Source organism: Glycine soja, chromosome 11 (assembly GCF_004193775.1).
Source record: "Glycine soja cultivar W05 chromosome 11, ASM419377v2, whole genome shotgun sequence".
Classification (NCBI taxonomy): domain Eukaryota; kingdom Viridiplantae; phylum Streptophyta; class Magnoliopsida; order Fabales; family Fabaceae; genus Glycine; species Glycine soja.
Window position 1 is genome coordinate 4,647,176 of NC_041012.1, and position 24,151 is coordinate 4,671,326.

General features: G+C 34.9%; 1 protein-coding gene across 1 annotated transcript; it reads left to right on the forward strand.

Moving 5' to 3' along the window:
- Window positions 1-488: 488 nt before the first annotated feature.
- LOC114375182 (protein furry homolog) lies at window positions 489-23,412 on the forward strand. Its single transcript, XM_028332943.1, has 17 exons — window positions 489-1,381; window positions 1,483-1,601; window positions 2,544-2,589; window positions 2,737-2,809; window positions 2,924-2,981; window positions 4,337-4,432; window positions 5,511-5,628; window positions 5,705-5,971; window positions 6,056-6,157; window positions 8,229-8,556; window positions 8,682-8,795; window positions 12,574-13,202; window positions 13,389-13,585; window positions 16,567-16,774; window positions 17,706-17,825; window positions 18,139-18,909; window positions 20,164-23,412. The coding sequence occupies exons 1-17, from the start codon at window positions 1,286-1,288 to the stop codon at window positions 23,212-23,214; spliced, it is 6,393 nt and encodes a 2,130-aa protein (XP_028188744.1). The 5' UTR covers window positions 489-1,285; the 3' UTR covers window positions 23,215-23,412.
- Window positions 23,413-24,151: the final 739 nt, after the last annotated feature.

The window sequence follows — 24,151 nt, forward strand, 5'->3', positions numbered from 1 at the left end:
TGTCCAGATGCCGTAGTTGTAAGTGTTGGCGAAGCTATAATCAACTCCACCTGCCGGCAGTAAGATATTAAGCACTACAATATAGTATTTTGTACTTGGACTTAAAAACACACCCCAAAGAACGACACTAATCTAAATACTTATATCTTGATAAAATAAGAAATGCATTTATTTGTCACATGAGAATTGGTTGTGGAATTCAAACACAAAATTAGAAGGTTTAAAATATAAATTTTTAAGATAAATACATGTGACTTTATTAAAATGAGAAAATATATTTGTCACCCTCATTAAACAATAAAATATATAAAAATAAAAATTTAATAATATCCATTCATATAGTTTATAAAAAAAAATTATACATTAAAATAATGTTATCTGGAAAAAAATTATTGTGATTAATATTTTAGCTATTATTGCATAGGATAGAAATTTTATTTGTATATAATTATAAAGAATTAATTACACTGACCACTTACCCTTGTTAGACCTCATACCCCTTCATTTTAGAACCCTACCAAGAAAATTCCTAATTTATGGTTGTTCATTACACTTACTCCTAGAGCTGTGCAGAATTATCCGACCCGAATCAAAACGTAAAAAAATTCTTAGCCTACCTCTATCCTTTGTTGTGTCACTCTGGCGTTGTCGGAGGGAGAACGCACACATGATCGAAGACGAACCTCCCTGAACTCAGAACGGTGGCGTCAGTGAACGCGCGCATTAACCTCCCTGTAAATCGACGATCCTGTTTGATTCCGAGATTGGAAGCTCGATGGTGAAGATGAAGTTTCGAAGCTGACGGTTTTTTCGTTGTGCTTTTTAGATCTTGTCATTCCATGATCAATCGTTAGATTAGATGCACCATCAACTTGTTATGTTTTGCCATCATTCCCTGCCTCAAGCTCTTCTATATCTTCAAATTGATTTCCTTGCTTCTTTGTTGTTTACTTCCCCATTGATGTTCCGGCTTCTGCTATGTTAGAGACAGGGAAGAGTGGCTTGATGTTTCCTAAGTTAATCACTAATAATTTCGTTTCGGCGTAGGCTCACCGCGATGGTCACGTCACGGAAGCCAAACCTCGAACGACCTTCTCAGAACTTAGATCCTCCTCAACTCTGAAACCCTCAAACCCTTGCAAATTCAACAAACATTCCTCCGAATTTCACTTCCCTTTTATCTTCAATTATCATTATTATTATTAGTTGCAATCGCAATTGCGAAGTGAATCAGAATCAGAACAAAAATAAAAATCGAATGGTTTTTCTCTAATTGAAATTGGAAATGAAGGCAGGGAGTGCCGCCAAGTTGATCGTCGACGCTCTGCTTCAGCGCTTCCTCCCTCTCGCACGGCGTCGTATCGAAACCGCGCAAGCTCAGGTACATACCTACATTCACACTTTTTTTTTTTGAAAGTTAAGTTTCAACTTCGTGTTTTTTGGATTCGGTAACTAACTGGTGTGAGTGAGGGTGTACCGTAGGATGGGCAATACCTGCGACCATCTGATCCGGCCTACGAGCAAGTGCTGGATTCGCTTGCTATGGTGGCGCGCCACACTCCTGTTCCGCTGCTGGAAGCCTTATTGAGATGGAGAGAGAGGTTAGGGCAATTAATTAACTCTTCCTCTTTTGCTATTTATTTCTATTAATCTTAGTTAATTAACAATTTGTTGTTGGTGATTTTTGTATTTTTCATGTTTTTTTTAACATAACTGGTATAGTTTAGTTTAGGCTAAAATACACTCTTGGTCCTTTATCTTATTTTTTCTTTTTTGTTAATCTCACTAAGTTTAAGATGTCTCGCTTAATTTAAGTGTCTTGGTGAGACTAAATTGGGTCATTCACGCAACTGACAAGACATCTCTGACACTTTGTCACTCGTTGTGACCAAGTTGGGGTGTGTATTTGGAAACCGTTTGATTTGCGTTAAGTTGTACATTTTTTGATGCGTAAATGGAGAAGCAAGGTGAGTGTGTGTTTGATTGACGTCAAGCATGGGTTTAGTTGAACCCAACTAATATTGAAGCGCAAACTTAGTGTGTGTTTGGATTACAATTGAAAAATTGGAGTTTGGTTGAACTTAACTTTGTAAAATTAAGTTTAGTTAAAAGTAGGTATAATGTAACTTGATTTATGTTTGGAACTTTCCACGTTCAACAATAAAGCAATAGAGGAGTAGCTTTGGGCTAAACCTCAGTTGGGTGAAAGTCATGTTCAACTCAATTTGAAAAACAATTTGCCAAACAAACAGGTGCAACTTTGTTTGGGTGGCCAAACGCCAAATCAAACACACCCTTAGTGTGGTAAACAGACAGAAAGACCAACTCGGTCTTAACACAGCTTAAGGGACCAAAGTGAAATTTTTTAATCTTAATGGATTTAAGTTTAAAAAAACAAGATGAGAAACCAAGAGTGTATTTTCGCCTTTAGTTTATGTTGTGAAACTTTACTTGTGCATGAACTTATACATCTCCAACCCTGTTGCACTTAAGTAACGAACTTAAATGATTATTTTTTGTTTTTATTTTTTTCCCTGTTGTAGTGAATCTCCGAAGGGTGCAAATGATGCATCAACATTCCAAAGAAAGGTTTGTGTGCAAGAATTTCAATATGTTAATGAAATAAGGAATGCCTAGGAAATTTTGAATTTCCACACACAAGCTTCACTTTTTATTTTGAGAACTATGGTTAATTGGTTCTGAGGTTTATGATAGCATGTTTTGCATGGAATTTAGCTTGCGGTGGAGTGCATTTTTTGCTCAGCGTGTATCCGCTTTGTAGAGTGTTGTCCACAAGAGGGGCTTACTGGTTTGTACATTGTTTGTAGCTATGTTATTGTGTTTGTTTTTAATATATTATGTGCATTTATTGTCTGATGAGTTTTTATTTTTACTTATAACCTTTGCACGTTTTTCGTTGCAGAGAAGCTGTGGTCTGGGCTTGAAAATTTTGTTTTTGACTGGTTAATAAATGCAGACAGGTAATGCTGTGCTAGATCCCTGTATTGTGCTCATAGTTAATATAAAAATATTTTATAATAAAACTGTAGTCACTGCCAAAGCAATTGGGCCAGTCACTGAATTATGTAATATAGGATTCAACAATCAAATACCATTCCACTTTTTTTCAGTTCAGACTGTGGAAGTCAACGTTAGGTTCTTAATTGCTCATTTTTTATGTAGATTGTGTCATTTTTGTGGGAAAGAAAAGCCCCTAACCTATATGTTTAAAAAGTTCCTTCTTTTTATAAGTGCAATACAGAATGAGAAGCCCCCCTGATAAGTTCATGGGTTGAATCTCCCATGAAGCCTGAAAAGTTTTCTAAATAAAAAAATGTGAAGAGAAAAACTTATGATTATACGTAAAAGCTTCCGCATTTTAATTCAGCTAAAATCACCAGAAACCTGAAAAAGCACTGCCTCAAGGATCTTGTTGAAATTATGGCAACTTAGGTAGGGAAGGAGGATGGAAGAGGATAGGGATTCTGAATACATTAACTTGTGTATAACAACCTGATAGGTTATATGATGTGATGATTAAATATGATGAGATGTGACGTGATACAAAAGACATGACACTAAGCTCTATTTATGCTAATAAAAGATTCCTAAATAAATAAGGTAACAAAGAATGAAATATAAGGAAATATTGGAACCAATCCTAAGAGATCATATAAGATACTTTTAAGATATTCTAACATGAATAATCATATTCTGAGATATTTCCTAGATATTCTTTTTATAACAGATCTTACACTATTTCTTCAACCAAAACCTCTTAGATGGATATAAAGCAATTGTCTAGCAATGCTGGCTAAACCCACTGCTCCTGATAAATTGTAGAAGTCCATTTCCAAAGCTGCTATTAGTTGTAGAGTAGTTAGTCTTCTACTTGTGCAGTACTTCTGTTATTGGTTACACTGTTAAGAGTTAGACTTCAACTCCCCCCCTGCCCACAGTTACCAGCCACACGTACAACTAAGGTGGGCTAGGGGTGACCGCAGTTAAGGTGGCTTTCCAACAGAACTCACATCATAAACACAGCTGAAATGTTCTTGAGGTGTCCTAAAGTCTGTAGTAATTGTATAATCCTCAGGCAACTCTTCTTTTCAATTTGATTTTTGGGCTATTCAATATTGGATGTGTTTTCAATATAGTTAAGCTGAATTATAGATAAGATTATGTTGAAAGAAATAATATATTTATTCTCATTCAGTCTAAGAATATGTTGTTTTTGAAACAAAATATAACGTTTCATGATTAAGTTTCCATAGACTTTTTAATTCTCTTATTCTTCTATTAACTTTGGTGTGAACTTATTGTGCTCTTGTTGCAGGGTTGTTAGCCAGGTTGAATATCCCTCACTGGTTGATTTGAGGGGGCTTCTTCTGGACTTAGTTGCTCAACTCTTAGGTGCTCTATCCCGTATCAGGTATCCGACTTATCAGAGTTGTATTTAAATTTTATCCAGCATGATAAAAAATTATTTGATGATTATGAGGTTAATACATTTAATGAATACATCTTCATATCAATCAGATTCATTTGTTTTTGACACATACACAAATTTATGCTGGGCCTCATGAGTTATATAGATAATATTTTTTTAAATTCTGGAAGGGCCATTATATAGATAATTTATACATTGAAATCTGACTGATCTTAATTTTTTTAAATATGTAGTTTTCTTCTTTAGGTGTGTCATGGCTTTTAAGGTGTTGTACTCAGTCCTGACAAATGTAGACTATTGGTTTTAGCAGGAGAAATTCAACAGTTTTATGATTTAGTTCTTAAGTGAATTGTAGTATGGACTAAATACCTTAATTGGTTTTCTCTGATTTATTAGTTGATGCCTTTAATACCGATTTTGAATAAAACAATGGTATATAGATTCTATTCAAAAAAGCAAATAGCGTTACTAATATACTGACACTTAGAAATTCTCTTGAGATGTGAATCACCTTCTGGTGCCCTTAGTGCTGGCTTTCCTTGTTAGAAAAGTGAAATTGGATGCCTATGGGCTTGACTTCATGAATGAATAAGATTTTATTGGGTCTTTATTGCCTTTTCATTCTGTATTGGGATTGCTAATGTTCTATCAGTACCCGACATTCATTTGTTGGCTTAGTTGCAGTAAGGCAACCTAAAGTGTATCTGAAGATATTTTAAGAACATAAAATCTCGTGTACTAGTTTAGAAGAAATGAATTGTATACTTCAGTTCTCATATCAGATGTGGAGTTGTCTCCCTAAATATTAAAGATTGGTAATTTTACATGTTTAACTTTTGGTGTTTTTGTGTATGTGTTAATTTTAAAATTTGATGGGTGAGCCTGGATCAGTTCTAGTGGGTTAAGGCTGTTGTTGTTGGGTGATTCTGCTTCAGTTCCTTTTACTGTTGTTCAGTTTGCCATGGCTTATAATACGAAGTGGAACCATTATTTTATTGTTTTGTGTCTCGACTGAAAAACTGTTTTGTTATTTCATGGTATTCCTTTCTTGTTTTTATAGGTTTAGTTCTGTTACTGAGCGGTTTTTCATGGAACTCAACACCCGTCGAATTGATACTAGCGCCGCTAGAAGTGAAACGCTTAGTATCATTAATGGGATGCGCTACCTGAAGCTTGGGGTATGTGTAACAATTAAATGTTTCATGTAAAATATTACATTATGTTAGTATAATTTAAATATAAGCTCCTTCTCAGGTTAAAACCGAGGGTGGATTAAATGCTTCTGCTTCTTTTGTTGCAAAAGCACACCCTATAAACCGTCAGGCTCATAAACGGAAAAGTGAGCTTCACCATGCTCTATGCAATATGCTTTCAAACATCCTAGCACCTCTTGCAGATGCTGGGAAAAGCCAGTGGCCACCTTCTGGTGTAGAGCCAGCACTAACGTTGTGGTATGAAGCTGTTGGACGTATAAGAGTTCAGCTCATGCATTGGATGGATAAACAGAGCAAACACATTGCAGTATGTGGTTCTCTTACCAATTTTATTATATTTCCTCTTCTAGTGTTAATTTTGCTGAAGTTTTTATTTCATTTTGTCATCTAGGTTGGGTATCCATTGGTAACTCTTCTTTTATGTCTTGGTGATCCTCAAATATTTCACAACAACTTAAGTCCTCACATGGATCAACTCTACAAACTTCTTAGGGTAAGTTCAAATTCAATTCACACATGTTTAGTTTACATTTTAATTGTGGTAATCAATAAACTTTACAGAATTTATTATATAAGAGGTTAAATGAGATTTGGTCTTGAATTTTTTAATTAAAAAGTTATCTCGCATACCATGCATGGTAAAATGCTCATGTTTCAGATAAGTATTACTCATCATTGCTAAACTTACTTTTTGCATGAGAAAAGAAAGATAAAGTATATATTTTAAAAAATTGTTTTGTTTTGTTTCCTTTCCTTTTACGTACTTCTCTCTCTAGGTATGGGGATCCTTCTCCTAAATTTACTATGTTGAGATTAAAGTTTTATTTGATTCAATGTGGTGTTTCTACATAAAAAGTTTCCTCGAATAAATAAATTGCAGCATTGCTCATATAGATTTATATGTTTTCATTGAATTTCTAATATGTAGTAGTCTTTTTGTAACATTTTTGCAGTAGCTAACATTTGTTTTATGTAAAGGGAGGAGCATCTTATCATCTACAAAAGTGGGTGGCATGCTCACAAATTGATTTCTTTTTCATAAGGAAATTAGATAGAAAAATTTGCATGGAGTGCAAAGTCATTCCTGGGCAAAGCTTAACCACCCAGCATAGAGTTTTGGTTATGGATGTAATGTAAGAGTGGAGAAGAGAATAAGGACAAAAGGCCAAGATAGAGTTTCAAAGATCAAGTGATGGCAATTGAAGGTGAAAAACAAAGAAGCTTTTGGTGAATATTTATGGAGGAAGGGTGCCAGGAGGCATATGGAAGTGTAGATGATGTGTGGGACATAGTGGCAAAGGGATTAGGAAGGTAGCAAATGAGACTCTTGGTGAATCAAGAGCTGGACTTAAGGTAAAGAATCATGGTGGTGGAATGCAAGTGAGCAAGATAAAGTAAGGGTTAAAAGGGATGTTATAAAGCATGCCCCTGTGTAAGAATGCTAAAAATTGGGGAAAAAATGTGGTAGCTAAGAAGAATACAGAAGGTGGTGAGGCTAGAGTTAGAGTTTTTGATGGGTTATACCACTTCTTAGGCACCAAAAGATTTACTTGCTTGCTAAAAGTTGGGAAAGAAAATCAAGAGACTTGGATTAAGTTACATGCATTAAGGATGGAGAAGGTTAAGTCTTTGTTATGGAAGGAGATATTAAGGAAAGATGGAGAAATTGCTTTCACAAGCTATTTAATGAATGACTTAATTTTTTGCAATTGGATAGGCTAAACAAAAGGGATGAAGACCAAAATTATACCTTTTATTGTAGAATTTGAGAGCTTGAGGTTAAAAAACCATGGCAAATGGCAAAGTGGTTGGACCGGATGTTATACTTATTATGGTATGGGTCTAGGTGAGAAGGGTGTTGGCTGGCTTACAAAACTGTTTAACGACATTATAAGGTCTGAGAAACTGTCAACAGAATATTATAGTGTTGTTTGATTCATGTAGACATGATTTACAATAGAATAATATAATGTTGCTTGATTCATGTGGCTGGCCCCACCTAGTGGGAAAATACTTGGTTATAGTTATTTATTTTTGTAAATAACTGTTAAATATATGAATATAAATTTGGGGCATGATTGAATATATGAATATATAAAAGGTTTTTTTTCCCTTTTTTTGTTTGGTAAAAGAATGAAATTCAAAATAATCGTTTGCATCCAATACAATTAAATTGGATGGCTACACGTAGGAATTTTTCTTTTCTCTTTCCTAATGAGATTTAGAATTATTAATTGATTAATAGAAAAGAAAAAACTCATTCCTAAATGATATGATCTATATTCATACTCTATATATATATTGTACATGTTCCTAATCTGTATTCCATCATCCTCATTTAGGGTGTCCTCAAAGGCATTTAGTCCAAGCAATAGGCAAGTCAGAGAAGGGTGGATAAAATGTCCTTTTCTTTCCCTGGTGAAAATGTGGAATTTATCTTAACATTTTTAACTCCTAAGATGTATAAGTGGCCGACTACAGTTCATAGTTACTTCATTATTTCTATCCATTGTGTGTTTTTTTATAAATTATATTAAGAATCTATTCCCTGGTTGGTCATGCAGGATAAGAATCATCGTTTCATGGCTTTAGATTGTCTTCATCGAGTTTTAAGATTTTACTTGAGTGTCCATGCGGCAAACCAGGCCCCAAATCGGATATGGGACAACCTAGACAGTGTAACTTCACAACTTTTAGCAGTTCTAAGGAAAGGATTGCTTACTCAGGATGTTCAACATGATAAACTGGTTGAATTCTGTGTAACTATAGCTGAACATAACCTTGATTTTACCATGAACCATATGATACTAGAATTACTCAAGCAAGACAATCCTAGTGAAGCAAAGGTTATTGGTCTTCGTGCATTGCTTGCCATTGTCATGTCGCCTTCAAGTAAGCATTTTGGTTTTGATATATTTAAAGGTACAATTAATCATATGCCAAGAATAATTGTACATGGTTGTGTTTAGAGGTTCATTTTCTGCAGTAGAACTCTGACAGTTTTGTTGAATGAGCAGGTCCTGATATAGGCCACTATATTCCAAAAGTGAAAGCTGCAATTGAGTCAATATTAAGGTCTTGTCATAAAACGTATAGTCAAGCACTTTTGACATCATCAAGGACCACAATAGGTAATTGCTTCTATTATATGCTACCTGGATTGAAGTGTGTTTGAGTATAAGCATGACAGTGAAAAGGCTGAATCAAACCTCAAATTAAATTGTGGAAAACATATTTCTTTACTTATAACTTATGGGATTTTTAATTTTTTTTTTTTGCTTTCATCATATTTTATGTATTTAAGTCTGCTTCAAAATTTTCTCTTTATTTTGTGATGTACAAATACTTTTCTTTGTGCTTTTGTAAAATATATATAAGGAGGAAGGTAGAGGCATTAAGAATTGAAGATAGTGGAGAATGAGAAAACTGGGGATAGAAATGGTGAACCTATTTATCCAAAATATATGATCAATTAAGCATATTTAATATTTAATAAAACACATTATTATACTTTTCAATTGACAATAACGTCACAATATTTATTTGATTAGCATTCAAGTGTTGTATTTGTTAACTTGTTGGCAAGTGCATCAAATCGTCTCAGGTAGTAAAGTACTCGGAAGTCCGAGTGTCGAATCCTCAAAGACTTTTTTTTTGTACTTAGATTGATGCAAATCCAATTTACAAACCAAAGATAAAGAGAGGTAAGAGATAAGATAAAGATTTAAAATAATAGATAAGAGATTAGAAGATAAAATAAATAAGAGATTTTAATGTAAAATATAAGAAAAGTAGAAGATAAAAAATGATGATAAAAAGATCAATTCAGAATTTTAAATATGTTGGGGCCTAACATACCTAACTATCGTTGATGCAATATGAATGTGTGTCTCTATTTAATATTATTACAATTTCTACCCATGTCTACTAAGATACTCAATCCTGATCCCTCACGATGAAGAATCCAATTTATCTATTCTCTCTTCCAAATCCCTTTCCGAAGATAGAATAGTAAATTGCATGAAATATGGAGATGTATGCATAGGCAAAACAAAGTCACTCTATCCCTAACAATGAATTGTTTAGATGTCCGTTTCCAGTTCTTTAGAAATTATCATTTTTCAATGTATAACCCCTAAAACTAATGCATGGATGATGAAGCCATACAATAACAATAAAGCACAGGAAAGAAACAATAAAAAATTGACATTGCATTAAATCGATAGTAAGGAAAAATTACATTACAAGGGCATTTGGCTGCTAAGCTCTCAACAATAGGGTTTTGGCCTCTCATTATCATGAGAGACTATACACTTTAGGGGGCTAATGCGGATAGAAGAAGAGGGATGGATAGAGGAAGAGAAGGGGATAATAAACATAGATAGAGGAAGAAAAGGAGATAATAGACATAGATAGAGGATTTTCCTTATTTGACATACTTAGGCTTAGGATATATTCATTAGAGAGCTCTGAGTCTCGGTGTCTCGATCTGTAGGTGTGTAGGGATTGGTATCCTGATGTGTACTTCTCCTTTGCTTCTTACTCCTTTTATAGGCCTAAGGTAACTTAATTATCACGCACCCTCGCGCGATGCAGGCTTTCGCGCTAAGCGTGCCTTTAGGCTTCTTCGTGCTAAGCGTGAGTTAGCTGCTAAGCAAAACGCGCTGAACTTGTCTTGCGCGCTAAGTGAGCTGTCTCAATCTTCAACTTTTTCTTCAAGGCTTTTTTTTAAAAATTTTGCATTAATTTTCCTCCAAAGCACTTGAAATCTTTTTCTTTTAACTTCTCCTAATAAAAAACTGCAAAGATATTAATTTCTTTATTATTTTATTAAAAATAACGATAAAGTAAAGAAATTGCAATCATTCTTAGTCAAGATTAACTATCAAATTAACTCAAATTTCGCAGTTATCAGTATTCTCGACAAAAACCAGATTCAATAGCTGAAACTTTTAGGAGAGTTTATTTCTTGATATGGTATATAAAGTGTATTGTGAATATAATCAAATTGTTAGGAGTTAAATCCTTACTACATTCTTCCTAACAACAATTTTTACTCTCATTCTTCACAATTAAATTAAAATTAGCACAAGGTAAAGTGATCCTATGCATTGTGCACACTTCAAGCCTAATTTTATTTTTGGGAGTTGAGTTTTGGAGGGAAAGGGAAGAGGGTAAAATTTTCATTTCTAATAAATATTCTCTAATTTGATAACTTTTCAAAATAAAAGAAATTCAATGATAACTTTCCATAACTCAATATCCCAATTTTTTTGTTTATTTTATAAACACTATATAACTCTATTTAAAAATATAAAAATTGCCTCCTTTCTCTTTACCTCTAAAACGTCATCCTGTACATACCCTAGATCTTCTGTGAGGGGGCAGTGTTAGAGATACAACCCATTAACATGCCTGCTCATAATGACTGAAGCTTTATCGTTGATTTAGTTCTTGACAATAATAATAATTGCATATCGCACCACTTTGGTTTTCTCTTTTAATTTTGATACAAATCATAAACCTAAGGGCAGTATCCTTGTTATAAAATTAGCATATTTAGCACATATAGTTTGTTGGCTGTATTCGTTGGATCATTTTAAATTAGCAAGTAATTAGCTCCCTGACTGATTGTATCCACACTATAAACAACAGATCTGTGTGCAAACCTAGATTCAATTTCATTTAGAACTCCTTGAATCAGAATCTCTAAGTACTACTTTTTTTCGCACGATAGTTTGTCTTATCTACAGTTTATAAAATTTGAACTACTCATGAAAAAAGAGAAAAAAAATTCCAAGTAATTATTTTTTTCCTCCTCAAAGAAGAGGACAGCATCTCTACTTTTATGTTTTGATTGATTTCTAAAATTTTTAAAGTGAAATGAAAAGTTGTAACTTAGTTCTAGATTAATATATATATGTTGTCTTGGTAGTCTTGTGGTCTTGTGTTTTAAGAATATTTTTTTCTTTTTTCAATGCTTTGGGAAACAATGCATAAAAAGATGAGTACTTTTGATTCTGAAAACAGACTTCTTTACTAGCGTATATTTGAAAGGACCGCATTGGCTATTTTACCATTCACAACTAATGTGTTTAGGCTAGGAACTCATCTTCAATAGATCTCATTCAGAGAGATTGGGGATATAAGTGTCTATTTTTTTTTCCACTTTGTTTTCTTGATTTCAAGGGCTATTTTTTATTATCTGCTTCTCCATTTGTCTTCTGTCTGCTGACAAGTTTCTTTTCTGATTTATAAATAAATAATTCATGTTTATATATATTAGAGTAACTACTTTTATGGCAGTTAATTGAGTCTGTTATTGGACTTTATGCAGTGTCAGCTAGGCTGTTACTGCTGATGAGTAGTTAAGCAGTTAGACAGTTAGCATTTCCTAATTATAAATATATTTATGGCCTTCCTTGCAAAGTTAATCAATTAATTCAGTTACTTTCTCAGTAATAGAACACTTAAATTCTTTGAATTTTCTCTGAATATTTTCTCACGTTTCTCTCACTTTCTGACTCTTTCTTGCACAGTACTGATTTCTATGAATGTTGGTTAACTTCACAATTACTTTGGAACACTGCTGAACTTGATAAAGTACTAGCAGAATTTGAAGAATAAATATTTTTTAGATTTGAGGACTTGAAGTCAATTATGAGAATTGAAGATATTTTCAAATTGGTCTGCCTTTCAGAGTTTCAGTACATTTCTTAATTATGCCTATCAGTATTCTAAAAAATGATAGGATTGAAATGATGCAAACTGGAAAAACTACTCATTTGCATAGGATGGGAGTTTCTTTGTTGTTATTTTTTTTTTTTAAATATAGAATTTTGTATATCTGGTTAATTGGTTGACTATTGAATTTCTGCCCGTTGTGACATCATAATAACTATGTTGTAGATGCTGTAACCAAGGAAAAGTCTCAAGGGTATCTATTCCGTTCTGTGCTAAAGTGCATCCCAAATCTAATAGAAGAAGTTGGGCGAACTGATAAAATTACTGAAATAATACCACAACATGGAATAAGTATTGACCCCGGTGTTCGTGAAGAAGCAGTGCAAGTACTAAACCGCATTGTGAAGTACCTCCCCCACCGTCGTTTTGCAGTAATGAAGGGAATGGCCAACTTCATATTAAGACTTCCTGATGAATTTCCTCTGCTCATCCAAACATCATTAGGGCGCCTGTTGGAACTCATGCGCTTCTGGAGATCTTGTCTAATAGATGATAGGATACAACTTGAAGCAGATGTAAAATCTCTAGGGCATGAAACTGAGAGATTCAGAAAGTCTTCCATTCAACAATCAGGCGAAGCAATTGAGTTTCGCGCATCAGAAATTGATGCAGTTGGCCTCATATTCCTTAGTTCCGTTGATAGTCAAATTCGGCATACAGCATTAGAATTATTGCGTTGTGTTCGTGCATTGAGGAATGATATTCGGGATCTGAAGATGCATGAACAACCAAATCATACTTTGAAATATGAAGCTGAACCAATATTTATTATTGATGTTCTGGAAGAACATGGGGTATGCATTTGCCTTTATTATTTTTATTTTTATTTTTATTTTAAGGCTCAATTTCGTCAGAATGATATTTTATCTTGTTATGGGATACACTCATTTATTTTATCATATTTATTCTTTTATTTTGGGTTCAATCATGTCATATTAAGCTTTTGTCCCCTTAAAGATATAAATACCTTGGCATTATAGGATGAGATTGTTCAGAACTGCTATTGGGACTCAGGGCGACCATTTGATTTGAAACGAGAACCTGATGCCATTCCTCCTGAAGTGACACTTCAATCTATAATATTTGAGAGCCCTGACAAGAACAGGTGGGCTCGGTGTCTTAGTGAGCTAGTCAAATATGCTGCCGAACTTTCTCCAAGCTCAGTTCAGGAAGCTAAGTAAGTATATGTTTCCTTTTCCTTCTTCTGTCTTCAGTGAACTCCAAGCTCTGTAAATATATTTTAAAGGAAAATCATGGGCAAAGAGATCCAGAGAGCAATCGAAAGGGGACTGGTCTTTTTGGTTAAGCCAAGAAAAGATACTAAATTTCTTTATGTTTGATCCAACAATACCCCTGTAACAATTGTCAAAACCCTTTACAGAGGGTAGGAACCTAATAAATAAAAGTCAACCCTTAAATAAATACTTTTTCAATAGAAGAAAGTAGAAGGAATTTGGAAGATAAGGAATCCTTCAATGAAATGGGAGAATGAATAACAGAGACAAAAGAGAAAAATCAATAGAGCAAGTAACCTTACACTTAGAAGTCAGCTGCATTGCCAATGACAATGACACATCCTTAAAAATATAGGCATTTTGTGCCAACTAAATGCTTATCTTGGCAAGTTACTCTCTTGATAAACAAGGCTAGGGTCCTCTTCAAAGCAAACTACTTTCAGCTCAGGTGTCAGATACCCCATAATAAATATAGGAAATATCAGTTATCAGTTATGCAGAAAGTATGAATAACTTAAGAGACCTAATGAGTATTTAGGTGGTGTATGGCTCAACATTTTTTGGGTTTCTCTAAAAAATATTTAAGCCAAACACAATTATATAAAAGCTCTAAAAATAAAAGGATCTTTGTTTTTCAATGAAGAAAACATTTTAAAGGAAGTTTTTAGAAAAGCTAGGCGTTTGGTTCAAGAAAATATTTTCTATTTTCATTTTCAAATTTGCAACTATTAGAAAACTTGTTTTTTAAACTTTTATTTTCATTTTCTAAAAAATACTTTGACTTTAAAAAATTCCACAAAATTCAAATAGGTTTACTGTAACTTTCTCTTCCACGGGTGTTTGATCAATTTGGATTCTTTCCCTTCCCAAAACAAAAGGGTATTATTTGGCAACAAGCAAGTATCAGCATGAATCTGCTAGCTGCAGATATCAGATCTGCAACGATGAGGATAACGCCGAAAACTGAAATTGAAGATTTGGCTCTTTTGGATAAGCAACCAAACGAAATTTACCTCTCATCCATTAACTCTTTTTGTTGATTTGGCTCTCAGCAGGCATCAAGCCACAATCAAAGTTCACAAAAATAGAAGAATACTCAAAAGGAAATCATCTTGCTGCAGTGCCATTGTGCCACCATGTGAAAAAACTACAACATACCACCATGACGCCGCCATAACCGTTATTTGATAACAAATTAACAATGAATTGAAATAAGTTACTACAAAATATTATAAAATTCTTAAAAATTTATAACAAATCTTAGAATGTGGGTTATGGATCTAACTCAACCCTACAAAATGAATTTTTAAGGTGAGGGTTACCCCTCCACTTATATTCACTATTATGGCCATATCACTAGTCTATGTCAGATCTCCAACACACCCTTCTCATAATGAGGACGTGACATTTTGAGCTTAAAGTTTGCAGGATTGGACATTTGTTGGTTGTCGGATAATGGCCCGATAAGTCCAAAAATACTTGCTATAGGCTCTTATACCATCTTCGAGCGTGGGTTATAGGTCTAACTCAATCCTACTAAACCAACTTTTATGGTGAGGGTTGTCCCCCCCACTTATATACACGATTATGATCATATCACTAGTCGATGTGGGATCGCCAACAACAAATAATCCTAAATTAAAAAACCCTAATTTTAAAATTAACCTTAATCGAAATCCTAAAACTACTCATCCAATTTATACCATCTATTCAATGAATAAGTTAAAAATTCGAAAAAGGATTTAAATGAAAACACCTTAGAAGGATCAAGAGTCCAAATCCTCTTATCCGATTACAAGACAAATAAAGAGAGTTGATGCAATCCAAAAGAGGCCTCGGTTCAAACCATTCCTTATCATTTAAATTACGAGAAAAGTGGAAATTTCTAGACAAATGGAATCTCGAATGCTATAAAAATTGTGGTAAGTGAGCTATGTACTGAAGCTGGATGATAGATGTGGGAAAATTTCTCTCAACAGACAAATCTCCTACAATCTTAGTTAGTCCCATCCAGTTTTCCTCCCAAAATTTAATATTAGAACCATTACCACTTCCAAGGGAAGCAAATATGTAAAGGACACATATAGAAGAAGGTAAAAAAAGGCATGGGCAGTAACATACACATTTTTTCCCCTTAATCACTTGCATCCTTCTTCATTGCAGATTGCTTTACTTTCTCCTGCTGAAATAAATGGCTGGGATATATATTTTCTTGGTTTATTTATATTTTTGGTTTTTGATAGAACACAATGGTTTCACTTGATTTATGTAGCCAACAACATCTAGAAGGAAAAAGGCATTGGTTTATCTTAGAATGTGGGTTTGGGTCTAACTCAACCCCAAAAGCTAGCTCATATGGTGAGGGTTGCCTTCCAATTATATATTCTATTATGACCTTATCTCTAGCTAATGTGAGACTTAGGTTTTTCTCAATACACCCCCTCACACCCAGCAATATTGGGCTTGGTGCATGGATGACATGGTGGGTGACCCGTTTAATGGATCTAGGATAGGTTCTAATACTATCTTAAAATGTGGATTTGGGCCTAACTCAACCCCAAAAGTTAACTCATACGGTGAGGATTGTCTCTCACTTATATACTCTATTTTAGCCTTATCTCTGGTCGACAAGGGACTTGAGTTTTTCTGAATAGTTTATATAATCTTCAAATATTCGTTCTATTTGTTGTTTTTGTTGAGTACTTGACTTTGCTAGGCTTACAATATAAAGTAAGGTCTTGGTACTTTTTGCATTAATTTTCATATAAACTATTTAAAAAAAAAAAGTTGCGTTGAGTGATTTATAATTATTATGGTGAAAAGAAAAAGATTTATTCTCACTTGCATTGCTCCACCCCTTCTTCATTCGGTCTGTTTTTAATTGCTATCCAAAACTTAGCAAATATCACTTAAATTTGGGCAGGAAAGAGGTCATGCAACGTCTTGCTCATATCACACCTGCTGAATTGGGTGGAAAAGCTCATCAGTCACAGGATGTTGATAATAAACTGGACCAGTGGCTTATGTATGCCATGTTTGTCTGTTCATGTCCACCAGTTGCTCGAGAGTCTACCAAAGATCTTTACCATCTTATTTTCCCTTCATTGAAATCAGGATCTGATGTTCACGTTGTAAGAGAGCCTCACTTAACTTATCCATTAGTCTATCTTCATAAGCAGTCTATGTCAAAGCATGAAGAGTTGCATGCATACTTGATGTATTGTTTAGTACTATTTTTCATGTTTTCTAACCCAAATGAATAAATGATAAACTTAAAATATCTTTTGTTTACTATATTTTAATTTCTGTTTCATATGATTAAAACTATTATTAGGTCCTTGATTGAATAGTAAGAAAGACCAATCAAGTCTCCAATTTGAATAAAGAAATTGAAGATAAAGTTGGATGTGAGTTATGCAGAGTACATGCTATGTTGTCATAGTGCTTCTTATTTTACTTCTAAATATAATTTTGTGGTGACAGGTTTGGAAACTTTTTTAGACTTAAGTATGAAATATTAATCCTTCGTTTTACCTATCTTGATCTCGTTGTTTTCCTTTATAGTTCTTCTAATTGATGTATGAGGGTAGGAGATGTATTTAGAATCGTAACTGCCTATAGTTTGACCAAACTTATCATATCCACACCCAATTAAACCCTGATAATTTTAAACCTTCATATATCTTTTTGAAGGAAGTTTATGCTTTGCTTTTGTAGTTTCTCACAATAAATTGTTATGAACCAACTATCTCAAAAGCTTAAATTGTTAAGTGAAGACAAATCATGGATTTTATATTATATCTAGTGATGTTAGAAAACCAAACTAAAATTCATTTCATTCGATTTCTTGCATTTATGCCTGTTGAATATTATTTTTGTGAGATTTTACCATTGAAAGAAATCCTTTTTATATTTGCTTGTTTCGAGTCTTTATTAAGAGGATTATTGGCTGTTAATTACTGCAGTTTTATTGATATAAAGGCATTTAAATTTTCAACTGCCAAATTTTTTATCCATCACTTCTGTTGTCTCTGTTTATTGCTAACAAGGTTTCTGATATAGCATGCAGCCACCATGGCTCTTGGCCGCTCACACTTGGAAGCATGTGAAATCATGTTCAGTGAACTTTCATCTTTTATTGATGAGGTTTCTTCTGAGACAGAAGGAAAACCAAAGTGGAAGGTATTGTTATGGATCTGTAAAATTTGTTTTTATATCTATCAGCCATTGAGTACTCGAGGTAGGTAGTTATCATAAATTATAATTATAAATGACATGGACAATATGGTAGTGAATAGTGATAGAAATTATAAAAAAAAAAAAAGAATTCCTAAACCTTTCCAACATATTCAAACAATGTTATAGACAATATCCATATTTCAACTTAAAAGTCATGAAACTAAGAAATCTTTTGTTGTAGTATTGTTTAAGATGCTTCTTCTCCTTGATTTTTGAATTAGAGTTTGGCACTTACAAGTTATATTTTTATTGGTAGAGTCAAAAGGCTCGCCGGGAAGAACTTCGTGTCCACATCGCAAATATTTATCGTACTGTTGCAGAAAATATATGGCCTGGCATGCTAACACGGAAGCCAGTGTTCCGCCTCCATTATCTTAAATTCATTGATGAGACAACCAGACTAATCTCAACATCTATTGAAAGTTTTCAAGACATGCAACCATTCCGCTTTGCACTTGCTTGTGTTCTACGATCATTAGCCCCTGAATTTGTTGATTCAAAATCTGAGAAATTTGATGTTAGAACTAGAAAGCGGCACTTTGATCTTCTTCTCTCCTGGTGTGATGATACAGGCAGTACATGGGGTCAAGATGGTGTCAGTGATTATAGACGTGAAGTTGATCGTTATAAGTCTTCCCAAAATGCAAGATCAAAAGATTCTGTGGATAAAATATCATTTGACAAAGAATTGAATGAACAAGTTGAGGCAATCCAATGGGCATCCATGAATGCAATAGCATCACTTTTATATGGACCATGTTTTGATGACAATGCAAGGAAAATGAGTGGACGTGTGATATCTTGGATTAATGGTTTGTTTTTGGAGCCTACACCAAGGGCTCCATTTGGTTTCTCACCAGCTGATCCTAGAACTCCATCATATACCAAGTACCAGGGGGAAGGTGGCCGGGGAAATGCTGGTCGTGACAGGCTTAAGGGGGGGCATCACCGTGTTTCTTTAGCAAAATTGGCTTTGAAGAATCTTTTGCTTACAAATTTGGACTTGTTCCCCTCCTGTATTGATCAGGTAAATTCATTTTCATGCTATATTGTGCATTATATCCTATTAGGGATTGTTTTCCAAGTAAACGTGCACTTGCCTCTAATTGAGTCGATCCTTGATATGTATCCGAACCTTGGAACCTAAGAGTTAGCAATGAAGTTTCGTCACTGTTTAAAAGCCATGGATGGGTGGTATACTATACAGGGTTAAAAAGGTAATGACAAAAGTAACTTGTCTTGATGCTGAAGGACATAATAATATAAAGTCATTCATGAACTTTCACCTAATAGCTTATAGCATGTTTGTTTGGCATTTATCAATGTGATTTCGCACCCACTGTTAGTTGAAACTATCTTTTCTACCCCTTTTAACTTGATGTCTGTTTTCCAATTCAATAGCATAAGTAAACATGCACTTGCCTCTAAGAGAGTCGATCCTTGATATGTATCTGAACCTTGTGACCTAAGAGTTAGTAATTTGATCTTTGTTGTCTCTATTCTTCTAAATAAAAATGAATTTGTACACATGATGTGAAATTAAAAATAGGTTGTCTACTCTTCTAAGTCTAGAGGACTCTTGGATGAGGAAATATGTATAGATGTGCAAAGTCATTCATGAGCCTGCACCTAATAGCATAAGCTTTTAGGAGACATAGTTTGTTCCTTACAATATTTGATTTTCATTTTTATTCTTTACTACATGCAATATAATTTTGACATTGTATTTTACAAATATTTACTCTAAATATTAGATGATTTTGATTTTATTATACAATAGTATTTTAATACAAAAACATTCCTAATTTTAAACTTCATTATATTTAAAGTTTTGATAGTTTCTATTTGATTTTATATGGTCCGAATTCCTTCAAGAAATCAGTGGGAAGCAAAATATAGCTCAGTTTATTTTACTGAGTGCTTATAGTGTATTTATTTTTCATAGCAACTACATTAAACAAATATAATCATTAGAAATTGTGATTGTGAAGATATTTATAAAACAATGATAATATTTAGAATATATGTGTTTATTGAGAATCGGACAGAATGTGATATTCTGCATTCGTTGTGATAATTGTAGTTTATAGGCATATAATCTCTGATTTAGAGGAAACTGAATATCCTCTAATTTATTTGTAATTAATTCAATAAGCCTATATAAAATCACACCGGTGTTGTATTCAAATTTCAAGCGCACGGTTTCAGTCAAATTATGCCTTTGTTTCTTCCACTTTATTAGTATTAGTATTAGCTTATTCAACTTAATTGATTTCTGCAGTGCTACCACTCTAATTCTTCTGTAGCCGATGGGTACTTCAGTGTACTGGCTGAGGTCTACATGCGCCAAGAGATACCAAACTGTGAAATACAGAGATTATTGAGTCTGATCCTTTACAAGGTAGTAGACCCATCAAGGCAAATTCGTGACGATGCCCTTCAGATGCTGGAGACACTTTCTGTTCGTGAATGGGCTGAGGATGGCATTGAGGGCTCAGGAAGTTATCGAGCTGCTGTTGTTGGTAATCTTCCTGATTCCTACCAACAATTCCAATACAAGCTTTCCTGTAAACTTGCCAAAGATCATCCTGAATTAAGCCAACTTCTTTGTGAGGAGATTATGCAGAGGCAGTTAGATGCTGTTGATATAATTGCACAGCATCAGGTCTTAACATGCATGGCTCCATGGATTGAGAACCTGAATTTCTGGAAACTCAAGGAAGGCTGGAGTGAAAGGTTATTGAAAAGTCTCTACTATGTAACATGGCGGCATGGAGACCAATTTCCCGATGAAATTGAGAAACTTTGGAGCACAATTGCGAGCAAAAATAAGAATATCAGCCCTGTTTTAGATTTCTTGATCACAAAAGGCATTGAAGATTGTGATTCAAATGCATCAACTGAAATAAGTGGTGCTTTTGCTACATACTTCAGCGTTGCAAAACGGGTAAGTCTATATTTAGCACGAATATGCCCTCAACGGACTATAGATCACCTAGTTTTCCAATTGTCTCAGCGACTTCTAGAGGATAGCATTGAGCCGGTTGCAAGTAAGGGTGATGCCAGTGCAAATTTTGTGCTAGAATTCTCACAAGGTCCGGCTGTGGCCCAAATGACATCAGTTATGGATAACCAACCACACATGTCCCCATTGCTTGTAAGAGGTTCTCTTGATGGTCCACTAAGAAATGTTAGTGGGAGCTTGAGCTGGAGAACAACAGGCATGACAGGCCGGAGTGTATCAGGCCCATTAAGTCCAATGCCTCCAGAGTTGAATATTGTCCCAGTAAGCACTGGGCGATCAGGGCAGCTCCTTCCAGCCTTGGTTAATATGTCAGGACCCTTGATGGGTGTTAGAAGCTCAACAGGGAGTTTGCGTAGCCGCCATGTTTCACGAGACAGTGGAGATTATCTTGTTGACACTCCAAACTCAGGTGAAGATGGAGTGCATGCTGGGAGTGCTATGCATGCCGTGAATGCAAAAGAACTTCAATCAGCTCTGCAGGGACATCAGCAGCACTCACTTACGCATGCAGATATAGCACTTATTCTTCTTGCTGAAATTGCATATGAGAATGATGAAGATTTCCGCCAATACTTGCCTCTACTCTTTCATGTTATCTTTGTTTCAATGGATAGCTCAGAAGACATTGTACTAGAGCATTGCCAGCATTTACTTGTTAATCTGCTATATTCCCTAGCAGGCCGCCACTTGGAGCAGTATGAGGTGGAAAATAATGATAGGGAGAACAAGCAGCAGGTTGTGAGCTTAATTAAATATGTACAATCAAAGCGAGGAAGCATGATGTGGGAGAATGAAGATCCAACAGTTGTCAGAACTGGGCTTCCAAGTGCAGCACTTCTTTCTGCCTTAGTGCAGAGCATGGTGGATGCCATCTTCTTCCAAGGAGACCTTCGGGAGACTTGGGGAGAAGAAGCACTTAGATGGGCTATGGAATGTACATCAAAACACCTTGCCTGTCGTTCACATCAGATCTACAGAGCACTTCGACCTAGTGTAACAAGTGGTGCTTGTGTATCCCTTCTACGGTGCCTCCATAGATGTCTGGGAAATCCAGTACCTCAAGTTTTGGGATTTGTTATGGAAATTTTGATGACATTGCAAGTTATGGTGGAGAATATGGAGCCAGAGAAAGTGATACTCTATCCTCAGCTATTTTGGGGGTGTGTTGCTATGATGCATACGGATTTTGTCCATGTCTACCGCCAGGTTCTAGAGCTTTTCTCTCATGTGATTGATCGTTTATCTTTCCGTGATCGTACAACAGAAAATGTACTCCTTTCAAGTATGCCCAGAGATGAACTTAATACTAGTGATTTAGGAGAATTTCAGCGCACAGAATCTAAAAGTGGCTATGAACCTCTACAAGAGGGGAGTTTGCCGACATTTGAAGGGGTGCAGCCTCTTGTTCTTAAAGGACTTATGTCGAGTGTCAGTCACAGTGTCTCAATTGATGTCCTCTCTCGTATAACAGTTCATTCATGTGATTCTATATTTGGTGATGCTGAGACTAGACTCCTGATGCACATCATAGGATTACTCCCTTGGCTCTGTCTTCAACTTAGCAAAGACATAGTGATAGGTCCAGCTTCTCCACTCCAACATCAATATCAAAAGGCTTGCTCCGTTGCTGCCAATGTTGCAATCTGGTGTCGAGCAAAATCTTTTGATGAATTAGCTACTGTATTTATGATTTACTCTCGTGGTGAGATTAAGAGTGTTGATAATTTTCTGGCTTGTGTTTCACCACTTTTATGCAATGAATGGTTTCCAAAACATTCAACTTTGGCTTTTGGACACTTATTAAGGCTTCTGGAAAAAGGACCGGTGGAGTATCAACGTGTGATTCTACTTATGCTCAAAGCTCTCCTCCAGCACACACCAATGGATGCTACCCAGAGTCCACATATTTATGCAATTGTATCCCAATTAGTAGAAAGCACTTTGTGTTGGGAGGCACTAAGTGTGTTAGAAGCCCTTCTACAAAGTTGCAGTTCATTGACTGGTTCTCATCCCTATGAACCTGGTTCGTTGGAGAATGGAATTGGTGGAACTGAAGAAAAGTTGCTTGCTCCACAGACTTCATTCAAGGCCCGCAGTGGCCCTCTGCAATATGGTTTCGGATCAGGACTAGGCTCAGTTTCTACTCCTGGACAGGTTGGGTCAACTGAGTCTGGGATGTCACCAAGGGAGGTTGCTCTGCATAATACTCGTCTGATAATTGGTCGGGTATTGGACAGAAGTGTGTTAGGTAAGAGAAAGGACCAGAAAAAGCTAGTCCCTTTTGTGGCCAATATTGGTAACCCATGATTGTATAATTTCATTTGCTGTATATATTCTGTCCAAAGATGTAGGGATTGCTACAGGGTAGAGGTTGTACATACTACATAGGCTGGGATGAGAGTTTTGTAACATTCTGTGTAGTTGTAAACAAAATCATTTTGATTTCAAATAGCATGCACAATTTAACTTTGTTGGTAAAATTCACCATTGCTATGCTGTTCTTCAGTTCCCTCTTGTCCTATAAGATTTTGCTCTTTTTTTATATGCTTTTGTCTTTCACTAACAGTCTGCATAGTTTGGAGGATCCAGGAATTCAGTACGTTGCGTATAATAATCATTAAAAGGACAGTTTTTTTAGTTTTTTTTACTATGCTATTAAAAAAACAAATAATTTGGTTAGTTGCCAAAGGTAATTATTAAATATTCAAATATTCATAGTAGAATGTATAAGTCATTTGGGGCAATGTGATCGATTTGTTTTCCTTATTTATTTTTTATACGTTAATTGGAGATTGTTCTCAAGTGTTATGGCAAACCAAAATGAAAAAAGTTGAATTTTCTATTATAGACCATAAGATAGAGTTTGAAATTTATCATTACTATTGGATGACGAGAAGATGAAGGAAAACCAGAAGGTGCAGTTATTAGAAATTAAGTTAAGGATTTAGGGTCGAAATCTAAATGGGAAGCAGAGTGGTAATTGAGAGTTAAAGAGGCATGAGTTAGTCTTAGTCACATGGACAATTTTGAAAAAATATTAATGAAGTCACAAAATTATATCAATTTTTAAGAAGAAAAAAACTAACAAAAAAGTTGTGTCACTTAAAAAGACTTGAGTTTCAACATAAATTTTTCCAAAGGCTAGGACTAAGTCTTGTATGATCCAAATTTTTAGGGTGCTGATGTGCATTTTTTCTTAAAACATAAAACGTGATCTTCCCGTGATCTTCCTGTTAAACCTTGT